General features: G+C 48.2%; 1 protein-coding gene across 8 annotated transcripts in view; it reads right to left on the bottom strand.

The window, feature by feature from the left end:
• PAM (peptidylglycine alpha-amidating monooxygenase) overlaps positions 1-26384 on the bottom strand; it is a 267028-nt gene that overhangs the window by 68250 nt on the left and 172394 nt on the right. For all 8 annotated transcript variants that reach the window (XM_077289753.1, XM_077289771.1, XM_077289788.1 and 5 more), the window contains exons 13-14: positions 2539-2726; positions 2373-2444 (exon numbers count right to left, since the gene is read on the bottom strand). In XM_077289753.1, coding sequence (XP_077145868.1) covers positions 2373-2444; positions 2539-2726 — 260 coding nt within the window. The remainder of the gene's footprint in view (positions 1-2372; positions 2445-2538; positions 2727-26384) is intronic.

Here is a 26384-nt window from a genome sequence, read left to right as displayed (position 1 = left end):
AAAAGTAATGTCAGAAGGAAGAGAAAGCCCAATACATTTAAGACGTGAACACCTAAGGCTTAAATAAAAAATATGCTTTTATTAACACTGATAAACAAACAGGGGGATATAAAACCACTTAAAACCACATAAGGTGCAATATAACCGCACCCCTAGTAATTACAATAAACCAACCACAGTAATAACAATTACCCATACGGCTGCTAGAGCATATAACATCTGATCGGTAAAGGTGCCAGACGTTAGCCCTCCACGGATCCTATATTGTTCACCTATCCTATGGATAGGTTGTCATTATGTTGCAATTGGACAAGCCCTGTAAGCACTTTTACGCAATGATTTGTACACATTTTTTCTTATTTTGGGACATTATGGATGCCCAGTCTGAGCCTCCCTGCAGTTCGAGCCTTTAGATCTCCAGGTAGCTTCTGACAAGATCATACACAGTAAATAAGCCTTGACAAATAGCTACTGAATAGGAATAAAAGCTATATACTTGACCGGAGTCTTTTATAGACAAAGCACAATTTTTATCTTAAAGCAAGCTCCTTTTTAATTTATAGCACTATTTCAATAAGACATCAGAATGACATTTCCCTGGAGAAAACCTCTCCACCTTGCTCTAAAAGATACGAGTGACCAAATTATTGTGGTATTGTCATAGCAACAGCATGTCTGCAATATGTGCTAGCAGACCTGTGTCCTTGGTGCTGAAGAGACGTTATTACTATACATTTCCACTGAATTAAGTCAGTTTATCCACAAATCGGGCTCAAAATGAAAATGCACTTTATATGTATAAATATATAGAGCAAAGTTTTTCATTTAGCAAAACTCCTTGTGATTTATTCACATCAAAACCAAAGAAATGAGCTGGAGCATAAGTTGGTATACATGCAATGTGTAAGAGCACGTTCACACTGCAGCCATTTCACAGAAAAAAAATGAGCATATACCCTGTAGTTAGTAGTACATGTAAAGTACACAGGTTACTTAGTTAAAACGATTTTGATCAAAAAAGCGTAAAAGTCATCCCACCGCAACATGGTGTACTCAATCGAGACGGTCCAATCCTGTCTCTAGTAGTAAAGCCTAATTTTAATACTAGAGACTAGTGATGAGCAAGTGTGCTCGTTACCTGAGTTTTCTGAGAACATGCAAGTGTTCTCCGAGTATCTTGGGCGTGCTTGTAGATTATGTTTTTGTCACCGCGGCTGTTAGACAACCTGAACACATGCAGGGATTGCCTGTTGTTAGGGAATCCCCACATGTATTCAGGTTGTATAGCAACTGCAAATTATGCAGCCGCCGGGACAAAAACATAATCTACGAGCACGCCCAAGATACTTGGAGAACACCCGAGCATGCTCGGAAAACTCAAGTAACGAGCACACTCACTCATCACTACTAGAGACTGGATAGGACCATCCCGATTGGGTATACCTTGTTGTGGTGGGATGGCTTTTATGCTTTTTTTTTAAATTAAAACAGTGTTAAATAATTACCCTACATTATTGACATGTACTATTGCCATTTACTTACTACAGGGTATATGCTTGTTTTGTTTTTCTAGGGTTATGTCTGGTTTATTAACATGTAACTTGCAGTTAAATAGTAGGTCAGCTCTGCTACTCATTCAAGTTGGAAAAAAAACCCACAAAAAGCTTGTATATATCAATCAGTCTTGTATTTTCCCCTTCCAAATGGGGAGGTTGTAAAATAAAATTATGTTAATCACATTCATATATACCAGTTTATTTGTGGTGTATATAGCCATAATTATAAGCCAGGCAGAGGCGCCCTCTCCCCTCTCACAGCATGCAGTCTCACTTACTCAGTACAGAGAGCAGCTGCATCCCACTTCTCTCATTCACGGCATTACTCCAGATGGATTACGTAGGGATTGAGAAAGGTTGTAGATAGTGATGAGCGCAGGTGCTCATTACTCGAGTTTGCCTAGGGTGCTCGGGTATGCACGGGCACAGAGTATGGTGGGTGGTCCAGTGAGATGTCTGTGTCTCCGCGGCCGCATGCTTCACAGCTGTTAGACAGCCACAATACTGGCAATCCCAGCATGTGTTGAGGCTGTCTAACAGCAGTGAAACAAGCAGCTGTCGGAACTCGAACACCCACAATACTCAGTGCACACCCGAGCACCATAGGCAAAGTAAAGTAACAAGCACTCATCACTAGTTGTAGACATTTCCAGACAGTATCCATGCAGGAAAAGTACATTTATTCATATGTTGGTGTCATTAGGTATGATGAAGAGTCGAGTTATCCATGACAAACCATTCTTTGTAACCGGTTCAGTTAATGCTCTGGCAATGCTTAGTGCCGTATGACACACGAGCACATCTTCTATTACGTACCTTGATCTAACACTTGTTCCTCCTCTCTCTTAGGTTGCTCTTGTATGTTTCTTGCCTCCGGTTCCTTCATATCTTACAAAGAAAAAGAAAATAACAATATTCCCATAATACATAACAACAAAGATTGTATAATTTACCAGAAATATCTATATTTTACCACTCTTACCATGATGATGGCCGTGCCCCATCATCACCATATCGGGGCTGACAGGCACAGGTATATTGGCTATTTCAGGGATGTGTTGAAATAGTTTTTGGTCCCCTGTGCGCACACACGTCATATATGAACTGGCATGACCAGCATCCATGTAATACATAATGTACATGTTGCACATTTCATCACTTGATGTTCCCCTGTTACAAGAGAAGAATAAATGTCAATGACTAGAAAAAATGCCATCCTCTTAGAAATCATAATCATAATCAGATGGTTATTGGGGTACTGCAGCCACAAGGAAAAGAAATCCGATCACAAGATGGTAATGCACTGCAGCGCCCACTACAGGGAAAATGCAGTATTGCATCCAATCAATGGCTACGGCCACCACAGTGGTTTGTAGTAATTCTCTGCTGTGGCCTTAAGAGCCTTAATGTCAGTTTGCTCTAATATAATATGTTACTTGCTTAGATAAAGATGTTTTTCGGTCCCAGGAGAAAAGTCTATGTGACTGCAGACTGACGAATCGTGACTGTGGAATGCCCATACTGTCACCATTCCCCTGTATTCCCCATGTGAGTATATGGCCTTGTCATGTAGAAGATTTGTATAGTTGCGGTCAAGTGACAACTAGACTTCTGCGCTTCTCTCAGATCTATTCTGTTGGGAGAAGCTGGTTAAGAATAGTCGGCACATGGTGGCAAGGATGCACATCGTATATGTGAAAGCACGTGGCTGCTCACTCGCACAGGGAATATAGGGAAAGTGGGACAGTGTGCGCACCGCACGCAAAGTCACGATTCGTCAGTCTACACTCACATAAAATGGCTGCAGACTTTTCTTCTGAGAACAAGAGTCCCTTTAAGAACATATATTTTAAACTAATTTCTCCCAGATTAAAAAGAAAAGACCATGTTAAATATACTTGATCTGAAACACCAGATTACAATATTTATTTTATATTTCAATGAAAAATTTCAAGTTCTGAATAGGAGGATTTTACCAGCCATATCCACAGACAGATGAATCTACACAGGGAATTTTTTATGGAAGCCCATAGCCTGTACATTTCTGAGTAGCTGAAGGTAAGCACAAGGCAGAGCATGCCCTGGTGTAACAAGCAGCTCCAGTTATTTCCCGTACAGTATTCATTCTAGGTAATACAGATATTTTTATTGAATATTAAAAGGAATCTGTTGGAACGTTTGCTATATAATCTGAGAGCTGCATAACATAGGGCAAGAGAGCCTGATTCCAGCGATGTATCACTTACTGGACTGCTTGCTGCAGTGTTGATTTAATCATTGTTTGTCTGGCAGCTTGCTGTGTACACTGTGCATTGTCAGCAAGCTGACTATCAGTGGTGGGGGCGGGGTTACCCAGATTAGCCAGACCGCCTGGCATGTGAGATGTAGTCCTGTAGTGATAATCTCCTGCTGATAAAATACTGATTGTAGTGAAACAGCAACACAGAGACTAATAAGTGACACATCCCTGAAAACAGGCTCTTTTGCACTACATTATGCTACTCTCAGATTAAATAGGAAACACCATCTGACAGATTCCCTTTCATGGCTCTATTTCTAATTGTTGTGGGCAATCAAGTGGTTAACCTTCTGTAAATTACATTACGCGCCATAATATACTAGTAAATGATATTCACCCGCTATAAATTCCCTGCTAGCTGTAACCACCAATCCTCTCCTCCAAAGGCCAGATGATTACTATTCTGTGATCGAGCCGTCGTGTACTACGTGACGCATGCAGGGAACACCAGGCAGAAAATCCCCGCTGCACTTCTCAGAGAACGTCTCATTGCTGTCAACCACAGACGATATATATACTGTATACATTTCTTTGACAAAGTGAATATTATCATAATAAATCCATAAACAGAAGAATACAGAGGGACATGTGAGGGAGGGGATTCTAGTGAGGAAATATCTACCAATGCTGTCTTTTCCAGTGCGGTCTAGCAGGATTCACTTATTTACCATAGCAACAGTAATGATATGAGGAAGAGGAGAAAAACACAAGGGCTACAAAGAAGGGAATTGGTTTCTTCCGTGCGATGAAAGCAGAAAGCCCCCCGAGAGACGGCACGAGTCAGTCGCCAACCTATGGCCTTGCGACTAATGCTGCGAGTACGAGGAATACAGTTAGGTCCATATATATTTGGACAGAGACAACATTTTTCTAGTTTTGGTTATAGACAATACCACAATGAATTTTAAACAAAACGATTCAGATGCAGGTGAAGTTCAGACTTTCAGCTTTCATTTGAGGGTATCCACATTAAAATCGGATAAAGGGTTTAAGAGTTTCAGCTCCTTAACATGTGCCACCCTGTTTTTAAAAGGACCAAAAGTAATTGGCCAGATTCAATAATTTTAAATAAAATGTTCATTTTTAGTACTTGGTTGAAAACCCTTGGCTGGCAATGACTGCCTGAAGTCTTGAACTCATGGACATCACCAGACGCAGTGTTTCCTCCTTTTTGATGCTCTGCAAGGCCTTCACTGTGGTGGCTTTCAGTTGCTGTTTGTTTGTGGGCCTTTCTGTCTGAAGTTTAGTCTATAACAAGTGAAATGCATGCTCAATTTGGTTGAGATCAGGTGACTGACTTGGCCATTCAAGAATATTCCACTTCTTTGATTTAATTAACTCCTGGGTTGCTTTGGCTTCATGTTTTGGGTCATTGTCTATCTGTAGGATGAAACGACGACCAATCAGTTTGGCTGCATTTGGCTGAATCTGAGCACACAGTATGTCTCGGAATACCTCAGAATTCATTCGGCAGCTTCTGTCCTGTGTCACATCATCAATAAACACTAGTGACCCAGTGCCACTGGCAGCCATGCATGCCCAAGCCATCACACTGCCTCCGCCTTGTTTTACAGATGATGTGGTATGCTTTGGATCATGAGCTGTACCACGCCTTCGCCATACTTTTCTCTTTCCATCATTCTGGTAGAGGTTGATCATGGTTTCATCTGTCCAAAGAATGTTCTTCCAGAACTGTGCTGGCTTTTTTAGATGTTTTTTAGCAAAGTCCAGTCTAGCCTTTTTATTCTTGATTCTTATGAGTGGCTTGCACCGTGCAGTGAACCCTCTGTATTTACTTTCATGCAGTCTTCTCTTTATGGTAGATTTGGATATTGATACGCCGACCTCCGGGAGAGTGTTGTTCACTTGGTTGGCTGTTGTGAAGGGGTTTCTCTTCACCATGGAGATTATTCTGCGATCATCCACCACTGTTGTCTTCCGTGGATGCCCAGGTCTTTTTGCATTGATGAGTTCACCAGTGCTTTCTTTCTTTCTCAGGATGTACCAAACTGTAGATTTTGCCACTCCTAATATTGTAGCAATTTCTCGGCTTGTTTTTTTCTGTTTTCGCAGCTTAAGGATGGCTTGTTTCACTTGCATGGAGAGCTCCTTTGACCGCATGTTTACTTCACAGCAAAACCTTCCAAATGCAAGCACCACATCTCAAATCAACTCCAGGCCTTTTATCTGCTTAATTGAGAATGACATAACGAAGGGATTGCCCACACCTGTTCATGAAATAGCCTTGGAGTCAATTGTCCAATTACTTTTGGTCCCTTTAAAAACAGGGTCGCACATGTTAAGGAGCTGAAACTCCTAAACCCTTCATCCAATTTTATTGTGGATACCCTCAAATGAAAGCTCAAAGTCTGAACTTCAACTGCATCTGAATTGTTTTGTTTAAAATTCATTGTGGTAATGTCTATAACCCAAATTAGAAAAATGTTGTCTCTGTCCAAATATATATGGACCTAACTGTACCTGTCACTATGATGGTCTTCTTCCTGCACACACAGGCAGACCAACATACCCTGCTCAGAAATCCCCCCACAGTCACAGGGGACGAGCTGCCGGCACAAACATCCCAAATAACTATTTTAATGCCATTGATTTTTTTTGTTTCTTGCAGCATGCAGGCACCACAAAGTGTTTAGGCAAATGCCAGACTTGTGGGAAAATTCATTTTTACGAAGCCTGAAGGACATCACAGACATGTGGGAATTCATTTTTTTTTTTATATAGGCTAAAGGCAATAACGGTCGATGTCTGACACTGAAATACAATGACATTCTATGTAAAGCAAGCAATAAGTGTGCAGGAACCCTACAGTTGTCCCCGTCCTCCAGCACATGCCAGCTCCTGGGTGCCCGATGGCGGGAGCCATGAAGATCCTACAGTAATGGCTCCCATAAATATTCACATTTATTCTAGGGTATTTCTGCTTTCAAGCTGTAGTATATAGGGAAATGTCAAGACATACTGATAGGGAATTTAGATTGTGAGCCCCAACGGAGACAGCGATGATAATGTGTGCAAACTGTAAAGCGCTGCGGAATATGTTAGCGCTATATAAAAATAAAGATTATTATTATTAAGATAACACAGGCATTTAAAAATGCTTTATAAACACCCTATTAAGGCATATGGGGTAGAAAGCTGCGACGATGAGTGGCTCCCGGTCTGGCAGACCGGATGTGACAATGCTTTACAAGCTACACACCACTTTTCACTATCCTCACATAAAACAAGCCATTCTAGTAGGTCAGTATCTGCAATTAAAACAGATCTGCCCCACTAATGACATATTTGAAGTCCAAACTCAGAAGCTTGATAAAAGACTTCAAGAGAGAATGGTATATGCAAGCAAAACTGGTGTCAACAGATTCCCTCTTTGGGAGTAAAGCACAAGAGAAATATACAAATCAGTTTCCACAACTTATTATCACATTCAAATTATGTTGGAATCAGATACAAGCAATTTTTGTGAAACACTGACCTACATTACTTACGGGAAAAGATTTGCCTCTAAACCTAGACTGGAAGAGGTCCCAAATTTTGAAAGATCTCTTGACAAAACATTGTATACCTCTTTCCCAGGGTAACCTATTTGGGAGTAAGGGGCCTAGGTGGAGCACTTATTCAAGTGGCGATTGCTCTCCTCGCAATTATTTTGAATGGGCTACCGCTTTCTTCAACACATGCAGATAAGGAACTCAAAATCACATATCATAATACATGTAAAACAGAGGCAGTGATTTGTACTATGTCTGGGTAAATTGAGCTACATATAGGAATAACAGTCAGACAACTGAGCGTGAGAATATTAGAATACACCAGGAACATTAGAGCGGCACGCCAAGGACATAAGAGCAGAACGCCAGGTACATAAGAACAGCATGCCAGGGACATAAGAACGGCACGCCAGGGACATAAGAACGGCACGCCAGTGACATAAGAGCAGAACGCCAGGGACATAAGAACAGCATGCCAGGGACATAAGAACGGCACGCCAGGGACATAAGAACGGCACGCCAGGGACATAAGAACAGCACACGCCAGGGACATAAGAGCAGCATACCAGTGACATAAGAGCGGAACGCCAATTACATAAGAAAGGCACGCCAATCACATGAGAAAGGCACACTAGTGACATAATAACGGCATGCCAGGGACATAAGTGCGGCATGCTAGGGACATATATGGCAGGCATGCCAGGAACATAAGAGCGGCACACCAGGGACACAAGAACGGCACGCCAGAACGGCACGCCAGGGACGCAAGAACGGCACGCCAGGGACGCAAGAACGGCACGCCAGGGACGCAAGAACGGCACGCCAGGGACGCAAGAACGGCACGCCAGGGACGCAAGAACGGCACGCCAGGGACGCAAGAACGGCACGCCAGGGACGCAAGAACGGCACGCCAGGGACGCAAGAACGGCATGCCAGGGACGCAAGAACGGCACACCAGGGATATTAAGAACACAATACCAAGGACAAAAGAACAGAACAGCAGGGACACAAGAACGGCATGCCAGAGACCCAAGAACGGGACACCAAAGACATAAGAGTGGAGCACCTGGATCATAAGAGCGGCATGCCAGGGACATAAGAGCGGCACGCCAGAGACATAAGAACGGCACGCCAGTGACATAAGAACGGCACGCCAGTGACATAACGGCACGCCAGTGACATAACGGCACGTCAGTGACATAAGAACGGCATGCCAGTTACATAAGTGCGGCACGCCAGGGAAATAAGACAGGCACACCAGTGACTTAAGAGCGGAAACCCAGTGACATAAGAGCGGCATGCCAGGGACATAAGAGCGGAACGCCAGTGACATAAGTGCGACACACCAGGGACATAAGAACGGCATGCCAGTGACATAACAGCACGCCAGTTACATATGTGCGGCACGCCAGGGACATAAGACAGGCACACCAGTGACTTAAGAGCGGAACGCCAGTGACATAAGAGCGGCACGCCAGTTACATAAGTGCGGCACGCCAGGGAAATAAGACAGGCACACCAGTGACTTAAGAGCGGAACGCCAGTGACATAACAGCATGCCAGTTACATATGTGCGGCACGCTAGTTACATAAGTGCGGCACGTCAGGGACATAAGAAAGGCACGCCAGTGACTTAAGAGCGGAACGCCAGTGACATAAGAGCGGCATGCCAGGGACATAAGAGCGGAACGCCAGTGACATAAGAACGACACACCAGTGACATAAATGCGACACACCAGGGACATAAGAACGGCACGCCAGTGACATAACGGCACGCCAGTGACATAACGGCACGCCAGTGACATAACGGCACGCCAGTGACATAACGGCACGCCAGTGACATATGTGTGGCACGCCAGGGACATAAGACAGGCACGCCAGTGACTTAAGAGCGGAACGCCAGTGACATAAGAGCGGCACGCCAGTTACATAAGTGCGGCATGCCAGGGACATTAGACAGGCACGCCAGTGACTTAAGAGCGGAACGCCAGTGACATAAGAATGGCATGCTAGTGACATAAGTGCGGCATGCCAAGGACATAAGCGCCGCATGCCAGGAACATAAGAGCGGAACGCCAGTGACATAAGAATGGCATGACAGTGACATAAGTGCGGCACGCCAAGGACATAAGAGCGGCACGCCAGTGACATAAGAGGGGAATGCCAGTGACATAAGAGGGGAACCCCAGGGCCATAAGAGGGGAATGCCAGTGACATAACAGGGGAACACCAGGGACATAAGAGTGGCACGCCAAGGACATAAGAATGGCACGCCAGGGACATAAGAGCAGCACGCCAGGGACAACAAGAACGAAGCACCAGGGACATAAGAGCAGAACACTAGGAACATAAGAACAGCATGACAGAGACATAAGAGCAGTTCTGAAAGAAAAAGGAGTGGATAAATTAAAAACAATCCCGAAATACTTAAAGGTAATTCATAAATGCAATCCAAAGAGTCTGACGGTAAGGGTCACTGATTTTGTGTGACTAGGCAACAGAGGGGGAAGTGTTAAAAAGATGTATAATAAATGGTGCTCATCAGGAAAATGAGAGTGATATAACACACATTGACCTGCACTGTTCTGCTCAGGTGGGAACAGCTTATTTTAATACAAATGTGTAAAATGGCCATTGCTCTGCTTACATAGCTTTCGGACTATTTCTACTCTCCAGTTTTCCATAGCAGGTCGTGGTCTCTGTGCGTATGCTGCTGTACATATGCTGGACATATGGTACAATCACCCAAATCTGTTTAATCAAAATCTGGATTTTGTTCTGTTACATACATCTAAACATTTCAACAATGGAGCAGCAATGAGTAGACATATGTTTCTTTTGTGACCATTTCCTTCACACAATTTTATGCAGAAGTCTAGTCCATATGGGAATAAAATCAAAGACATTCCAGGCTGATCCAATTTAATCCCTAATTAGCTGCCTCTCTGCGTCATTTGGAAATTTGCTGCAGTCATGTGTAGAACAATAGGCCATGAATGAAAGCCTCATGATGTAAATAATACATTTTGGGGCTCTGAAATATTAATTCATTCAGCTGTCCATTAACATTACATTTTTGCTGAATGCCCCAATATGTATTAATTTAGGAATTTTAAATAAAAAATCCAATCTGTAGTCTGATGTACTCAATGAGATAACTGGCTGAAGATGGACATAACCTATCGGTAGATAGGTAACCGTCCAACTACCACACTCCACAACTCAGCCCATCAACTGATTGTTCAGACGGTTATCCATCTTATCTCCATTGCTGCTGTGTGAATGAGACCTCAAAGCATTTTCCAGATTCATATACCGTACTTTCCCCTATTTGTTTTTATTACACAACTTTCTGAAAATCAAATGAGGATAAGAAACGGTGTTATATTTCTTATTAGAGGAAAATGCATCTTTCTTTACGAACCAGATTACTAATACACAAGACTGGTCATGGGTCTCCTGATTTCAGAATGACAGCTTCGTATATTTCTATACTCGGGTCTGAAGAGTCATGGTCAGTCTGTGTATTATGGTCCAAGATCAGACCGAGATCTACGGACATCTGAATGAGCCCTATGACTAGTGACTCTGATTTCCCATAAACTGGACATAGGGCTAGAGGAGCTCAAGCAGAGTTAGAGTAGGAGAGTAGAGCTAGAGTAGGGTTAGAGTAGCGCAAGCTCCTCTATCTCTCACATACACCAGAGACGACATTACACAGCAGTAAGAATCTGTAAATCTAGTACTAAGATGAGACAAAATGCAGCAGAATCTATGCGTGTCTCTGCCTATCTGCAGCTGCTTCCTCCCGTCATTTACACACCTTCAAGGGGAGCAATTTTATCGCTGTCTTTCACTGATTTGATAATCCATGAACCTATGACAATGAGTGATCAGTACAGGGAGTAAATGGTAGCAGAATAAAAGTGTGGAGGAAGAAGCATTTCTCTGCAATAGGAACCATTACAAAAGTTTTCATTTATGAAAAGTTGTTTTAGAATTTGGGGTACACTTTAATAAAGAAAACTCCAGCAAATCATTGGTATCCTTATATGCATTTTATATTATATTATCAATGATATATATATATATATATATATATATATATATATATATATATATATATATATACACTCACCGGCCACTTTATTAGGTACACCATGCTAGTAACGGGTTGGACCCCCTTTTGCCTTCAGAACTGCCTCAATTCTTCGTGGCATAGATTCAAGAAGGTGCTGGAAGCATTCCTCAGAGATTTTGGTCCATATTGACATGATGGCATCACACAGTTGCCGCAGATTTGTCGGCTGCACATCCCAAAGATGCTCCATACAAGGCAGGATGGATCCATGCTTTCATGTTGTTTACGCCAAATTCTGACCCTACCATCCGAATGTCGCAGCAGAAATCGGGACTCATCAGACCAAGCAACGTTTTTCCAATCTTCTACTGTCCAATTTCGATGAGCTTGTACAAATTGTAGCCTCAGTTTCCTGTTCTTAGCTGAAAGGAGTGGTACCCGGTGTGGTCTTCTGCTGCTGTAGCCCATCTGCCTCAAAGTTCGACGCACTGTGCGTTCAGAGATGCTCTTAGGCCTACCTTGGTTGTAACGGGTGGCGATTTGAGTCACTGTTGCCTTTCTATCAGCTCGAACCAGTCTGCCCATTCTCCTCTGACCTCTGGCATCAACAAGGCATTTCCGCCCACAGAACTGCCGCTCACTGGATTTTTTTTCTTTTTCGGACCATTCTCTGTAAACCCTAGAGATGGTTGTGCGTGAAAATCCCAGTAGATCAGCAGTTTCTGAAATACTCAGACCAGCCCTTCTGGCACCAACAACCATGCCACGTTCAAAGGCACTCAAATCACCTTTCTTCCCCATACTGATGCTCGGTTTGAACTGCAGGAGATTGTCTTGACCATGTCTACATGCCTAAATGCACTGAGTTGCCGCCATGTGATTGGCTGATTAGAAATTAAGTGTTAACAAGAAGTTGGACAGGTGTACCTAATAAAGTGGCCAGTGAGTGTGTGTATATATATATATATATATATATATATATATATATATATATATATATATATATAATCAAATGAATACTTCGTGTGACAATCCTTTGCCTTCCAAACAGCTTATAGGTGCAATTGCACACAGTTTTGAAATAACTCGGGAGGGAGGTTGTTCCAAACATTTTGAAGAACTAACCACAAATTTTCTGTGGATGTAGGTTTACGCAAATCATTCTGTCTCTTCATGTAATCTCAGAAAGACTTGATGATGATGATGATGATGAGAACAGGGCTGTGTAGGGGCAATATCATCACTTTCAGGACTCCCTGTATGCTTGGAGTCGTCGCCCTGCTACAGAATAAATTTGAAGCCAATCAGATGTCTTCCTGTTGGTAATGCATGATGGATCAATGATGAATTGAGTCTGTGTGGGATTATGAGTAGTGTTGAGCATTCCGATACCGCAAGTATCGGGTATCGGCCGATACTTAGCGGTATCGGAATTCCGATACCGAGATCCGATACTTGCCGCGTATCGGATACCGGAATCGGAAGTTCCCAGGATTCAAACTGCACAAAATTGTATGAAATCAGCCAATGAGAATGATTCCAAGTGTGGGCACATCCTGTTCAGCATGGAGGGCCTGAAACTACTGGCAAGGCTGTGATTGGCTGCTGAAATGATGTCATGATGCAGTTTAAAAGTCGCTGGCGCCATTTTGCGCTCACTCTGCTGTGAATTCAGTTAGTGACAGGACGCTGTTTGCTGACTGAGGGCCAGTTTAGAGATAGCGATTTGCTTCTTTGTGCTTTTCCAAGGCTAATTTAGCAACCGCTGTGTTCACCTACTAATCACCTTGCTTTTGCCTTGTAGCGCTGTTTTCACAGCGATCTGCAAGGTCTGTGTGTGTGTGAGTGCAGCCCACTCTCTAGTCTGAGTGCAGCCATAGGCCATCCATAGCTGGTTGTATTCAGTTCAGGGACGGTGGTTCATTGCCTCATACTGTTCTTTTTTTTTTTTTTTTTTCAAGTAGTGTAGTCTGCTGCTCATTTTTTCAAAAAATTTCTATTAGTGTCTTTCCACCTGTCTCCAGCTAACTTGTGGAAAAACACTACATAGGATAACGTAGAGGAGGGTTTTTGGGCCTTGCAGCGCCGTTTACGGCTGTCTGCACGGTCTCCGAGTGACTGCAGCTCGCCCTGTAGTCTGTGAGCAGCCATAGCCTGGTTGTCTCCAGCTCAGGGTTCTTCACTGCGTCATACCGTAAAATCAATTTTCCTTTTGTTTTAAGTAGTGCAGGCTGCTGCACATTATTTCAAAAAATTCCTATTAGTGTCTTTCCACCCGTCTCCAGCTACCTTGTGGAAAAACACTACATAGGATAACGTAGAGGAGGGTTTTTGGGCCTTGCAGCGCCGTTTACGGCTGTCTGCACGGTCTCCGTGTGACTGCAGCTCTCTCTGTTGTCAGTTCAGCCCCAAAAAAATAAATAAATAATAAAGTTCACCAAACACACCAGTGACACCACTTTACATTTGTGTAGGCCACATTAGCTCATATTAAAGTCTAGTCCACACTTTAGAAAATTAGTGTTTCTTATACCTGTTAGGAGTTGTTCAGGAATAAGCACACAAAGCCGTTAGTACTTTTCTGCTTATCTTTATCAGTCAACCAAGATGAAAAAGGCAGTGAGTAAGGCACGTGGGCGTGGGCGCGGAGCAGGGAGAGGACGTGGGGATTCTGTGCCTGCTGCGGGCACCGGTGACTCATCAGCACCCACTTTCACCAGGGAACAGTCCTTCATGCGCAGCTTTGTCGCAGAGCGCCGTACACCGCTGCTGCGTGAAGAACAAATTGAAGCCGTTGTCGGATGGATGGCAGCTAATGCATCAACTTCAATTAGTGCCACATCCTCTCAGACACAGAGCACTGGAGAGCAGCCATCTGTCTCTTCACCACCTGCCAAATTGCCCAGGCAGACAGAGATCCCAGGACAGGAGCCGTCTCTACTTCTGTTCTCTGAATCTCTTGGCTTGGAAACAGGGGGCCAGCCAAGCAGCATTGGAGAAATGGAAGAAGAGGCAGGGTGCAGTGATGCCCAACAGCTTTTTCTCTCTTCCTCTGAAGAGGCGGGTGGGCCAGTGGCTCCGGTCACCACATCGCAGGACGCATCCGCTGATGACACTCAGGTGCCACTTTCTGGTGCGTGCTCTGCTGCTGAGACTACCCAGGAGGAGCAGTTGGGGGCAGAGGGTAGTGTAGATGATGAGGTCCTTGACCCATCTTGGCGTGAGGGACAGGAAGGTGGTGGGAGCAGCTCTGAGGAAGAGATTCCCCGTACGGCCCAAAGAGGGAGAGGGAGGGGGAAGACTGCGGATCCTGCAGCCTCCGCTTTGGCACCCGTTAGGAGCATGTCTCTTCCAAAAGCCAAAAAGGGCGCTCCCAAGACTTGCAGTGCCCGGTCCATTTTTGACACAGTTGCAGATGACATTTGCTATGTCAAATGCAAGGTGTGTCATCACAAAGTCAAAAGAGGTCGAAATGTCAGCAACCTCAATACCTCCAACATGTGGAAACATGTGCGCACCAGGCACGCGGCGGAGTTAGAAAGACACACTGAAGAGCTAGGCCAACCAACAGCGGCAGCTACCACCTCTTCAGCTTGTGTTGCCTCTTCCTCCAGCTCACACGCAGCTGGTTTGGCTTCCTCCCAGGATCGCCGTGGAAGAACCTCTGGCCCTGTTGTCCAGAGACCCGCTGTAATTCCACCCGCAGCACCACTTTCCCAGTCATCCACACACTCCCAGCCCAGTGTACAGCCATCGGTAGTACAGGCATGGGAGAAAAGGCAGCCTTTCTCGTCAAACCACCCACGAGCACAGGCTCTGACTGCAGGCATTGCCAAACTTCTGTCACTGGAAATGCTGTCATTCAGGCTGGTGGAGACTGACAGCTTCCGTGACTTGATGTCATTGGCAGTCCCACAGTACAATGTGCCCAGCCGCTTTTACTTCAGCAGGCAAGCCGTCCCTGCCCTGCACAAGCATGTGGAGGGACACATAAAACACGCGCTACTGAATGCCGTCAGTAGCAAGGTCCACCTCACCACCGATGCGTGGACCAGTCAACATGGACAGGGGCGATACCTTTCCCTCACTGCCCATTGGGTTAATGTCGTTGAGCCGGGTACAGATCGTGCGAGTGGCGCAGGACGTGTCCTGCCCACTCCAAGGATTGCAGGAATCCATTCTGTACGCATTGACTCCTCCTCTTACACCAGTTCCTCAGAATCATCGCTGCAGGAGCCGTCACAGTCCACCTCCACATGGACCCGTGATGAACGTTTACCTGTTACGACCGACATGAGCACAGCCGTGGCCAAACGTCAACAGGCCGTCTTGAAATTAATTTCTTTGGGGAATCGAAGCCACACAGCGCAGGAGCTCTGGAATGCCATCAAGCAGGAGAGCGATGTGTGGTTTGTGCCAGCGAATCTCCAGCCAGGCATGGTAGTGTGTGATAATGGCCGAAATCTGGTGGCAGCTCTGGGCCTCGGCAACCTCACTCACATCCCATGTCTGGCACATGTGCTCAATTTGGTCGTGCAGAGTTTTTTGAGGGACTATCCGGATCTTGATGCACTGCTGCACAAGGTCCGCCTAGAGTGTGCTCACTTGCGGCGTTCCAGCACGGCAAAAGCGCGCATTGCGGCTCTGCAGCGCCGACACCGCCTGCCGGAACATCGCATCATATGTGACCTACCTACCAGGTGGAATTCCACGTTACATATGTTGGAGCGGTTGTGTGAGCAGCAGCAAGCTGTAATGGAGTACCAGCTGCTTCAGGCGCAAAGAAGTCGCACTCAGCGCCGTTCAGACTTCACAACCACAGAGTGGGCCACTATGAATGACGTCTGCCAGGTTTTGCGTCCCTTCAATTATTCCACGCGGATGGCGAGTGCAGATGATGCACTAGTCAGCATGACTGTCCCCCTTATCTGCCTGCTTGAAAAATCACTGCAAGCGCTAAGGGATGATGTTGTGGAAGAGGTGGAGGATGAGGATTCACCATTTCCATCATCTTCTGGACAGTCAGCGCCACGTGGTTCCTCACAAACGCGTAGGCAGGGGACAGTTTGTGAGGAGGATGAGGAGGAGTCAATGGAGGAGGAAGACATCCGTCCAGAGGAGGGAGTTACACAATTGTCCAGTAGTCAGTGTGTACAGCGAGGGTGGGGTGATGACGAGCGGGCAGAGATCACGCCTCCAGCAGGGGACAGCGTTTCTTGGGCAGATGGCAGTCTGCAGCACATGGTGGATTACATGCTGCAGTGCCTGAGAAACGACCGTCGCATCGCCCACATTCTCAACATGTCTGATTATTGGGTGTTCACCCTCCTCGATCCTCGCTACCGGGACAACGTAGAAAGCCTCATCACACCGTTGAACCGGGAGCGAAAAATGCGGGAGTACCAAGACACACTGGTGAATTCCATCATCTTCTCCATTCCAACTGAGAGAAGTGCTGCTAGTGCATTCCAAAGCAGCTCAGTGCGTCCAGGCAGTGGTGGAGGCTCTGCACAAAGAGGGAGCAGAAGCAGCGCCTCTGCCCAAGGCAAGACCAGTATGGCCCAACTGTGGCACAGTTTTCTGTGCCCGCCACAAAAGTCTACACCATCACAGACGGCTCCAGTCAGCAGGAGGCAACGGTTCCGTCAGATGGTGACAGACTACATGTCTTGCCCTCTTGCTGTACTCCCAGACGGCTCTTCACCTTTCAAGTTTTGGGTCTCAAAGCTGGATACATGGCCAGAGCTAAGCCAGTATGCATTGGAGGTGCTGGCTTGCCCTGCGGCTAGTGTATTATCGGAACGCGTCTTTAGTGCTGCAGGTGGTGTACTAACTGACCGTCGCATGCGACTATCCTCCGATAACGTTGACCGGCTTACTTTCCTGAAAATGAACAAGGCCTGGATCTCGCAGGAATTTGCCACTCCTCTTCCTGATTAAATAATTAGGTGACTGTCTACGTTATCCAGGTCTCCTGTTGTGTTCATCTTTCTACCACTTGAACTTAAATTCCTGGGCTCCAACACCGCCAGTTGAGGCTCTGAAGTGCCGTCTGCACAGTCAAAACATACGACCCAGTGTTATTGGGTTTCAGTAACGTCAGCTGATCCCCAGCTGTGTAGCCGGCAATGTGTCCTGCGACCGCCACGCTGACACAACAACTGAAATGTAAGGGAACCTGTCCCCCCCCCCAAGGCGTTTGTTACTGAAAGAGCCACCTTGTGGAGCAGTAATGCTGCACAAGGAAAAGGTAGCTATTTTTGTTTAGCTCCTTGCACACGCAGAACTTAACACTTATAAAATGTGTCCACTGATACCGTAAAACCGTCCCGGTGGTGGGACTTTCCTTCGTAATATGACGCAGCACAGCTGTCATTCCTACCCCCTTGGCACCGTGCCCCGACTCCTCAGCGTTGTTTTATTCCGTCCCGGAGCCTGCGCTGTTTTGTTATCCCTTGGCCAGGCACACTTAGCGCTGCCCATCTTCTGACATCATTTGGTGTCAGGCTGGCTGCGCCTGTGCGGCCGCGCTGGCCGAGAGCCCGCCTCGCACTGTCTTCTGATTTAATCCCACTGGGGTCCTGAAATCCATGGACATGCGCAGTGCATATCTGAACCTCCGCCTCTCACTCATCTCCCAACGCCTTCTTCAGACTGTGCGCCGTCAGCTGATCCCTAATAGCATGCCACGGCCGTGACGCCGCACAGTCTGAAGAAGCCGTAGGGAGGGGAGTGAGAGGCGAGGATATGCAATGCGCATGGCCACGGATCCCAGGCCCGCGGTGGGATTACATTAGACGACACTGCTAGGCGGGCTCTCGGCCAGCGCGGCCACACAGGCGCAGCCAGCCTGACACCAAATGATGTCAGAAGATGGGCAGTGCTAAGTGTGCCTGGCCAAGGGATAACATAACAGCGCAGGCTCCGGGACGGAATCAAACAACGCTGAGGAGCCGGGGCACGGCGCCGGGGGGGTAAGAATGACGGCTGTGCTGTGTCATATTACGAAGGAAAGTCCGACCTCCGGGACGGTCTCACGGTTTCAGGGGACACATTTTATAAGTGTTTAGTTCTGTGTTTGCAAGGAGCATAATGAAAAGAGCCACCTTTTCCTTTTGCATCTTTTGTGATGCACAAGCTGGATCTTTCAGCTACAAACGCCTTGGGGGGGGGTTAAAGGTTCCCTTTCGACTTTCTCCAATCAGGCTTCGGCCTACATTGTGTTCCTCTGCTTCTCCTGCTGTCCCTGGGCTCCAACACTGCTAGTTGTTGCCTGGTAGTGCTGTACGCACAGTCAACAGTCGCTCCTCTGTTATTGGGGTTCAGTAACGTCAGCTGTTCCCCAGCTGTGTGTGTGGCAATCCCTCCTATCTCCTCCACCTCCTCCTCCTCCTGTCCCTGGGCTCCAACACCGCTAGTTGCCGTCCAGAAGTGCTGTCCGCACAGTCCCAACAGTCCCGCCTCTGTTATTGGGGTTCAGTAACGTCAGCTGTTCCCCAGCTGTGTGTGTGGCAATCCCTCCTATCTCCTCCACCTCCTCCTCCTCCTGTCCCTGGGCTCCAACACCGCTAGTTGCCGTCCAGAAGTGCTGTCCGCACAGTCCCAACAGTCCCTCCTCTGTTATTGGGGTTCAGTAACGTCAGCTGTTCCCCAGCTGTGTGTGTGGCAATCCCTCCTATCTCCTCCACCTCCTCCTCCTCCTCCTGTCCCTGGGCTCCAACACCGCTAGTTGCCGTCCAGAAGTGCTGTCCGCACAGTCCCAACAGTCCCTCCTCTGTTATTGGGGTTCAGTAACGTCAGCTGTTCCCCAGCTGTGTGTGTGGCAATCCCTCCTATCTCCTCCACCTCCTCCTCCTCCTCCTCCTGTCCCTGGGCTCCAACACCGCTAGTTGCCATCCAGAAGTGCTGTCCGCACAGTCCCAACAGTCCCTCCTCTGATATTGGGGTTCAGTAACGTCAGCTGTTCCCCAGCTGTGTGTGTGGCAATCCCTCCTATCTCCTCCACCTCCTCCTCCTCCTCCTGTCCCTGGGCTCCAACACCGCTAGTTGCCGTCCAGAAGTGCTGTCCGCACAGTCCCAACAGTCCCTCCTCTGTTATTGGGGTTCAGTAACGTCAGCTGTTCCCCAGCTGTGTGTGTGGCAATCCCTCCTATCTCCTCCACCTCCTCCTCCTCCTCCTCCTGTCCCTGGGCTCCAACACCGCTAGTTGCCATCCAGAAGTGCTGTCCGCACAGTCCCAACAGTCCCTCCTCTGATATTGGGGTTCAGTAACGTCAGCTGTTCCCCAGCTGTGTGTGTGGCAATCCCTCCTATCTCCTCCACCTCCTCCTCCTCCTCCTCCTGTCCCTGGGCTCCAACACCGCTAGTTGCCGTCCAGAAGTGCTGTCCGCACAGTCCCAACAGTCCCTCCTCTGTTATTGGGGTTCAGTAACGTCAGCTGTTCCCCAGCTGTGTGTGTGGCAATCCCTCCTATCTCCTCCACCTCCTCCTCCTCCTCCTGTCCCTGGGCTCCAACACCGCTAGTTGCCGTCCAGAAGTGCTGTCCGCACAGTCCCAACAGTCCCTCCTCTGTTATTGGGGTTCAGTAACGTCAGCTGTTCCCCAGCTGTGTGTGTGGCAATCCCTCCTATCTCCTCCTCCTCCTCCTGTCCCTGGGCTCCAACACCGCTAGTTGCCGTCCGGAAGTGCTGTCCGCACAGAGCCAAACACCTCGCCAATGTGTTAGTGGGGTTCAGTAATGCCTGCTGCTCCCCTGCTGTGTATACGGCAACGTGTCCTGCGACCGCCACGCAGGCACAACAAGTTAAATTTAAGGGAACCTGTCCCCCCCCCCCCCCAGGCGTTTGTTACTGAAGGAGACACCTTGTGCAGCAGTAATGATGCAAAGGGAAAAAATGCCTCTTTTCGTGGTGCTCCTTGCACATGCTGAACCTAACACTTTTGAAATGTGTCCCCTCACATGGTTAAACCGTCCGGTCGGTGGAACTTTCCTTTGTCAGGTGACGCAGCACAGCCGTCATTCTTACCCCCTTGGCGCCGTGCGCCTCCTCCTCAGCGTTGTTTGAATCTGTCCCGGAGTCTGTGCTGTTATGTTATCCCTTGGCCAGGCACACTTAGCGCTGCCCGTCTTCTGACATCATTTGGTGTCAGGATGGCTGCGCCTGTGCGGCCACGCTGGACGAGATCCCGCCTCGTAGTGTCTTCTGATTAAATCCCACTGCGGACCTGTGATCCATGGACATTAGCAGTGCATATCTGAACCTCCGCCTCTCACTCATCTCCCTACGCCTTCTTCAGACTGTGCGCTGTCAGCTGATCCCTAATAGCATGCCACGGCCGTGACGCTGCACAGTCTGAAGAAGCCGTAGGGAGGGGAGTGAGAGGCGAGGATATGCACTGCTCATGCCCATGGATCACAGGTCCGCAGAGTGATTACATTAGATGACACAGCGAGGCAGGATCTCCTCCAGCGCGGCCGCACAGGCGCAGCCATCCTGACACCAAATGATGTCAGAAGACGGGCAGCGCTAAGTGTGCCTGGCCATGGGATAACATAACAGCGCTGACTCCGGGACAGATTCAAACAACGCTGAGGAGGAGGCGCACGGCGCCAAGGGGGTAAGAATGACGGCTGTGCTGCGTCACATGACAAAGGAAAGTTCCACCGACCGGATGGTTTAACCGTGTGAGGGGACACATTTCAAAAGTGTTAGGTTCAGCATGTGCAAGGACCATAATTAAAAGAGCTAAGTTTACCTTTTCCAGCTTTAGTGCTGTACAAGATGGCTCTTTCAGCTACAAACGCCTGGGGGGGGGGGGGGGGTTAAAGGTTCCCTTTCAACTTGCTCCAGTGCAGGCTGCGGCCTACACTCTGCTCCACCTGCAGAGCCCGGGCTCCAACAACGCTAGTTGCTGTCCGGAAGTGCTGGCTGCACAGAGAAAAACACCTCGCCAATGTGTCAGTGGGGTTCAGCACCGCCAGCTGTTCCCCTGCTGTGTAGCCGGCAACGTGTCCTGCAACAGCCACGCAGGCACAACAGACCCAAAGCTGCCGCCAGTGCAGGCTTCGGCCTACACTCTGCTCCCCCTGCTCCTCCTGCTGACCCTGGGCTCTAACAACGCCAGTTGGTGCCCGGTACTGCTAGCTGCACAGAGAAATACACCAGCCAATGTGTCAGTGGGGTTCAGCACCGCCAGCTGTTCCCCTGCTGTGTAGCCGGCATCGTGTCCTGCAAAAGCCACGCAGACACAAGAACTGAAATTGAAGGGATCCTGTCGCCCCACCCCCAGGTGTTTGTATGTTTTACAGCCACCTTGTACAGCAGTAATGCTGCATGTGTGCAAGGTGGCTTAGAAACTTATTCTCCTTGCACCCGTGGAACAGAACACGTCTACAATGTGTCCCCTGAGACCATTAAAACGTCCCTGAGGTGTGACTTTCCTTTGTAATGACACGCAACGACCCCCTTGGTAGCACAGCCCTTCTTCTGACATCATTGTTTGGCTGGCTGCGCCTCTGCGGCCGCCCTGCCCGACACAACGCCCCTCGGTGTCTTATTTATTTTGACTGCGAGGGTGTGATTGACGGGCATGAGCAGTGCATATCTTCGCCAGGCTGTCACTCAGCTCCTTCCGCCTTCTTCAGACTGTGCGGCTTCATGGCCGCGGCATGCGATAAGGGATCAGCTGACGCCGCACAGTCTGTAGCAGGTGTAAGGACACGAGCGAGAGGCGAACCTATGTACTGCGCCAGGCCATCAATCCCAGCCCCGCAGTGTGAAACACTGTAAAGACACTGCGGGGATGGGATTCATGGGCATCGCGAACCGCACCAGCCGACATTAAATGATGTCAGAAGATGGGCAGCGCATGGCCAAGGGATAACGCAACAACGCAGACTCCTGTACATCAAAATGCGATGCTCAGGAGGCCGCGCCAAGCACCAAGGTGGTATTTTTGCCAGCTGTGCTGCGTCTCATTACGAAGGGAACTCCCGCCTCAAAGACAGATTGACTCTATAAGGGCCAAAATGTTGTACGTGTTTCATTCAGCTTGTGCAAGGAACAAAATTAAAAGAGCAACCTTTGACTTGTGCAGCACTACTGCTGCATAAGGCGTGGCTCTTCTACTTTGTAACACCTGAGGGGGGGTTAAAGGTTACCTTTAAAATTGGTTCAATTAGGCTTCAGCCTACACTCTGCTCCCTCTGCAGAGCCTGGGCTCTAACACCGCCAGTTGGGGCCCGGTACTGCTAGCTGCACAGAGAAAAACACCAGCCAATGTGTCAGTGGGGTTCAGCACCGCCAGCTGTTCCCCTGCTGTGTAGCCGGCAACGTGTCCTGCAACAGCCACGCAGACACAAAGCTGCCGCCAGTGCAGGCTTCGGCCTACACTCTGCTCCCTCTCCTCCTCCTGCTGACCCTGGGCTCTAACACCGCCAGTTGGGGCCCGGTACTGCTAGCTGCACAGAGAAAAACACCAGCCAATGTGTCAGTGGGGTTCAGAACCGCCAGCTGTTCCCCTGCTGTGTAGCCGGCAACGTGTCCTGCAACAGCCACGCAGACACAAGAACTGAAATTGAAGGGAACCTGTCCCCCCTCCCCCAGGCGTTTGTATGTTTTACAGCCACCTTGTACAGCAGTAATGCTGCATGTGTGCAAGGTGGCTCAGAAACTTATTCTACTCGCACATGTGGAACTGAACACGTCTAAAATGTGTCCTCTGTGACCATTTAACCGTCCCTGAGGTGTGACTTTCCTTTGTAATGACACGCTGCAACCCCCTTGGTAGCGCTGCCCGTCTTCTGGCATCATTGTTTGGCTGCCTGCGCCTCTGCGGCCGACCTGCCCGACACAACGCCCCTCGGTGTCTTATTTATTTGGACTGCGAGGGTGTGATTGATGGGCATGAGCAGTGCATATGTTCGCCTGTCCCTCATCTCCTTCCGCCTTCCTCAGACTGTGCGGCTTCATGGTCGCGGCATGCGATAAGGGATCAGCTGACGCCGCACAGTCTGAAGCGGGTGTAAGGACCCGAGTGTGAGAGGCCAACATATGTACTGCGCCAGGCCATGAATCCCAGCCCCGCAGTGTTTTAACTATGTCAAGACACTGCGGGGCTGGGATTCATGGTCATCGCAAACCGCAACGGCCGACATTAAATGATGCCAGAAGATGGGCAGCGCTAACAGCGCAAGGCCAAGGGATAAAATGACAGCGCAGACTCCTGTACAGCAAACAACAACGCTCAGGAGGCTGCGCCCAGTACCAAGGTGGGATTCTTGACAGCTGTGCTGCGTCTCATTACGAAGGGAACTCTCGCCTCCAACACAGTTTGACTGTATAAAGGGCTAAATGTTATACGTGTTTCATTCAGCGTGTGCAAGGAGAAAAATTAAAAGAGCAACCTTTGACTTGTGCAGCACTACTGCTGCATAAGCTGTGGCTCTTCTACTTTGTAACACCTGAGGGGGGGTTAAAGGTTACCTTTAAAATTGGTTCAATTAGGCTTCGGCCTACACTCTGCTCCCCCTGCAGAGCCTGGGCTCTAACACCGCCAGTTGGGGCCCGGTACTGCTAGCTGCACAGAGAAAAACACCTCGCCAATGTGTCAGTGGGGTTCAGCACCGCCAGCTGTTCCCCTGCTGTGTAGCCGGCAACGTGTCCTGCAACAGCCACGCAGACACAAAGCTGCCGCCAGTGCAGGCTTCGGCCTACACTCTGCTCCCTCTCCTCCTCCTGCTGACCCTGGGCTCTAACACCGCCAGTTGGGGCCCGGTACTGCTAGCTGCACAGAGAAAAACACCAGCCAATGTGTCAGTGGGGTTCAGCACCGCCAGCTGTTCCCCTGCTGTGTAGCCGGCAACGTGTCCTGCAACAGCCACGCAGACACAACAGACCCAAAGCTGCCGCCAGTGCAGGCTTCGGCCTACACTCTGCTCCCCCTGCTGACCCTTTGCTCCAACACCGCTAGTTGGGGCTCTAGGAAGACAAGCTTGAATAGGTCCCCATCCTGGTTCCAGCACCGTCAGCTGGTTTCGGGCAGAGCCTTTGGCTTAGGTGCCTCCCTCTGGGTATCTGAGTTCCACCAACGTCAGGTGGTCCTTGGTAGTGCTTTCAGCACGGGTACCTCCTGCTTAGTAACCGGGTTCCAGTAACGTCAGCTGGTCCTCGGTAGTTCCATTGGCTCTTGGACCTTCGGCTACCCATCCGGGTTCCAGTACCGTCAGCTGGTTCTCGGCAGTGTCTTTTGCTCTTGTACCTTCTGCTCCCCATCCTGGTTCCAGTACCGTCAGCTGGTTCCGGGCAGAGCCTTTGGCTTAGGTGCCTCCCTCTGGGTATCTGAGTTCCACCAACGTCAGGTGGTCCTTGGTAGTGCTTTCAGCACGGGTACCTCCTGCTTAGTAACCGGGTTCCAGTAACGTCAGCTGGTCCTCGGAAGTTCCATTGGCTCTTGGACCTTCGGCTACCCATCCGGGTTCCAGTACCGTCAGCTGGTTCTCGGCAGTGTCTTTTGCTCTTGTACCTTCTGCTCCCCATCCTGGTTCCAGTACCGTCAGCTGGTTCCGGGCAGAGCCTTTGGCTTAGGTGCCTCCCTCTGGGTATCTGAGTTCCACCAACGTCAGGTGGTCCTTGGTAGTGCTTTCAGCACGGGTACCTCCTGCTTAGTAACCGGGTTCCAGTAACGTCAGCTGGTCCTCGGTAGTTCCATTGGCTCTTGGACCTTCGGGTAGCCATCCGAGTTACAGTTCCATCAGCTGTTTCTCGGCATTTTCTCAGCCTACTTGTACCTTCTGCTACATTTCCAAGTTCAAGACCCTAAAGACGACGACCCGGAAGACCACCCCTAAGATGACGACGACACCAGAGACGACAACCACTGAGATGACGACGACCCTGGAGATGATGACCCTGAAGACCACCCCGATGACGACGACCCCGGAGATGACGACCCTGGAGACGACGACGACCTGGAAGACCGAGAAGCAGAAGAACAAGAGGCTGCAGAACAAAGAGCAGAAGAACATTAAGCATAAGACTAAATATCAGAGCAAAAGATATTATCTAAATTATAAGCAGAAGAAGACTAAGCAGTGTATGGGGGTGAGTCCGTTCCTCCTCGTGGTGCCCCTGGATAAAGCCTGATGCTGCAGGCCAAACTGAACGCGGACAAATGTAACTGTTTTGTGACAGGCAGAACGGAAGGTGTAATCTTCAAACTTTTATAGATAACAACTACGGGAATGCCTGTCACAAATAAGAATATGATGAAGAAGTTGAATATGAAGAAGATAATAGTAAAATAAAAAGAATATGAACAAAAAAATAATAGGTAGAAGATGAAGAAGAAGATGAATAAGGTGAAGAAGTTGATGTCAAAGAAGCTGATGATGAGGATAATGAAGAAGAAAGTGTGGGAGAAGTAAAAAAGAAGGTGAAGGGCGTGGAAGTAGTGAAACATCAATATCTGCCAAAATAAAAAAAAAATTAACATAGTCAAAATCTTTCTAACGCCGAACGTCATAAAAAACAAAACAAAATCCTGCTATTCTATTAGATTGGGCTAAACCTCTGTGCCTTTAATGTCTCCGCCACGTCCCCCAATACATCCTACATTATTCTTAGTTGTTTTCCTTCATGTAGAATGAACCTACAAGTTAAGAAAGGGTTTATTTTAATTCCGATATTTTCGTCCCATTGACTTGCATTGGGATCGGGTATCGGTATCGGATTAGATCCGATACTTTGACGGTATCGGCCGATACTTTCCGATACCGATACTTTCCGATATCGGAAGGTATCGCTCAACACTAATTATGAGTGTAGAGTCAGAAAGATGTCAGTAACCTTACATCCACAGAAAATATGTGGTTAGTTCTCCAAGTTGTTTGGAGCAACCTCCCAGCCTAGTTGCTTCAAAAACTGCGTGTAAGTGTA

The sequence above is a fragment of the Ranitomeya variabilis genome, chromosome 1, assembly GCF_051348905.1.
Source record: "Ranitomeya variabilis isolate aRanVar5 chromosome 1, aRanVar5.hap1, whole genome shotgun sequence".
NCBI classification, from domain to species: domain Eukaryota; kingdom Metazoa; phylum Chordata; class Amphibia; order Anura; family Dendrobatidae; genus Ranitomeya; species Ranitomeya variabilis.
This window is presented reverse-complemented; position numbering and strand designations above follow the sequence as displayed.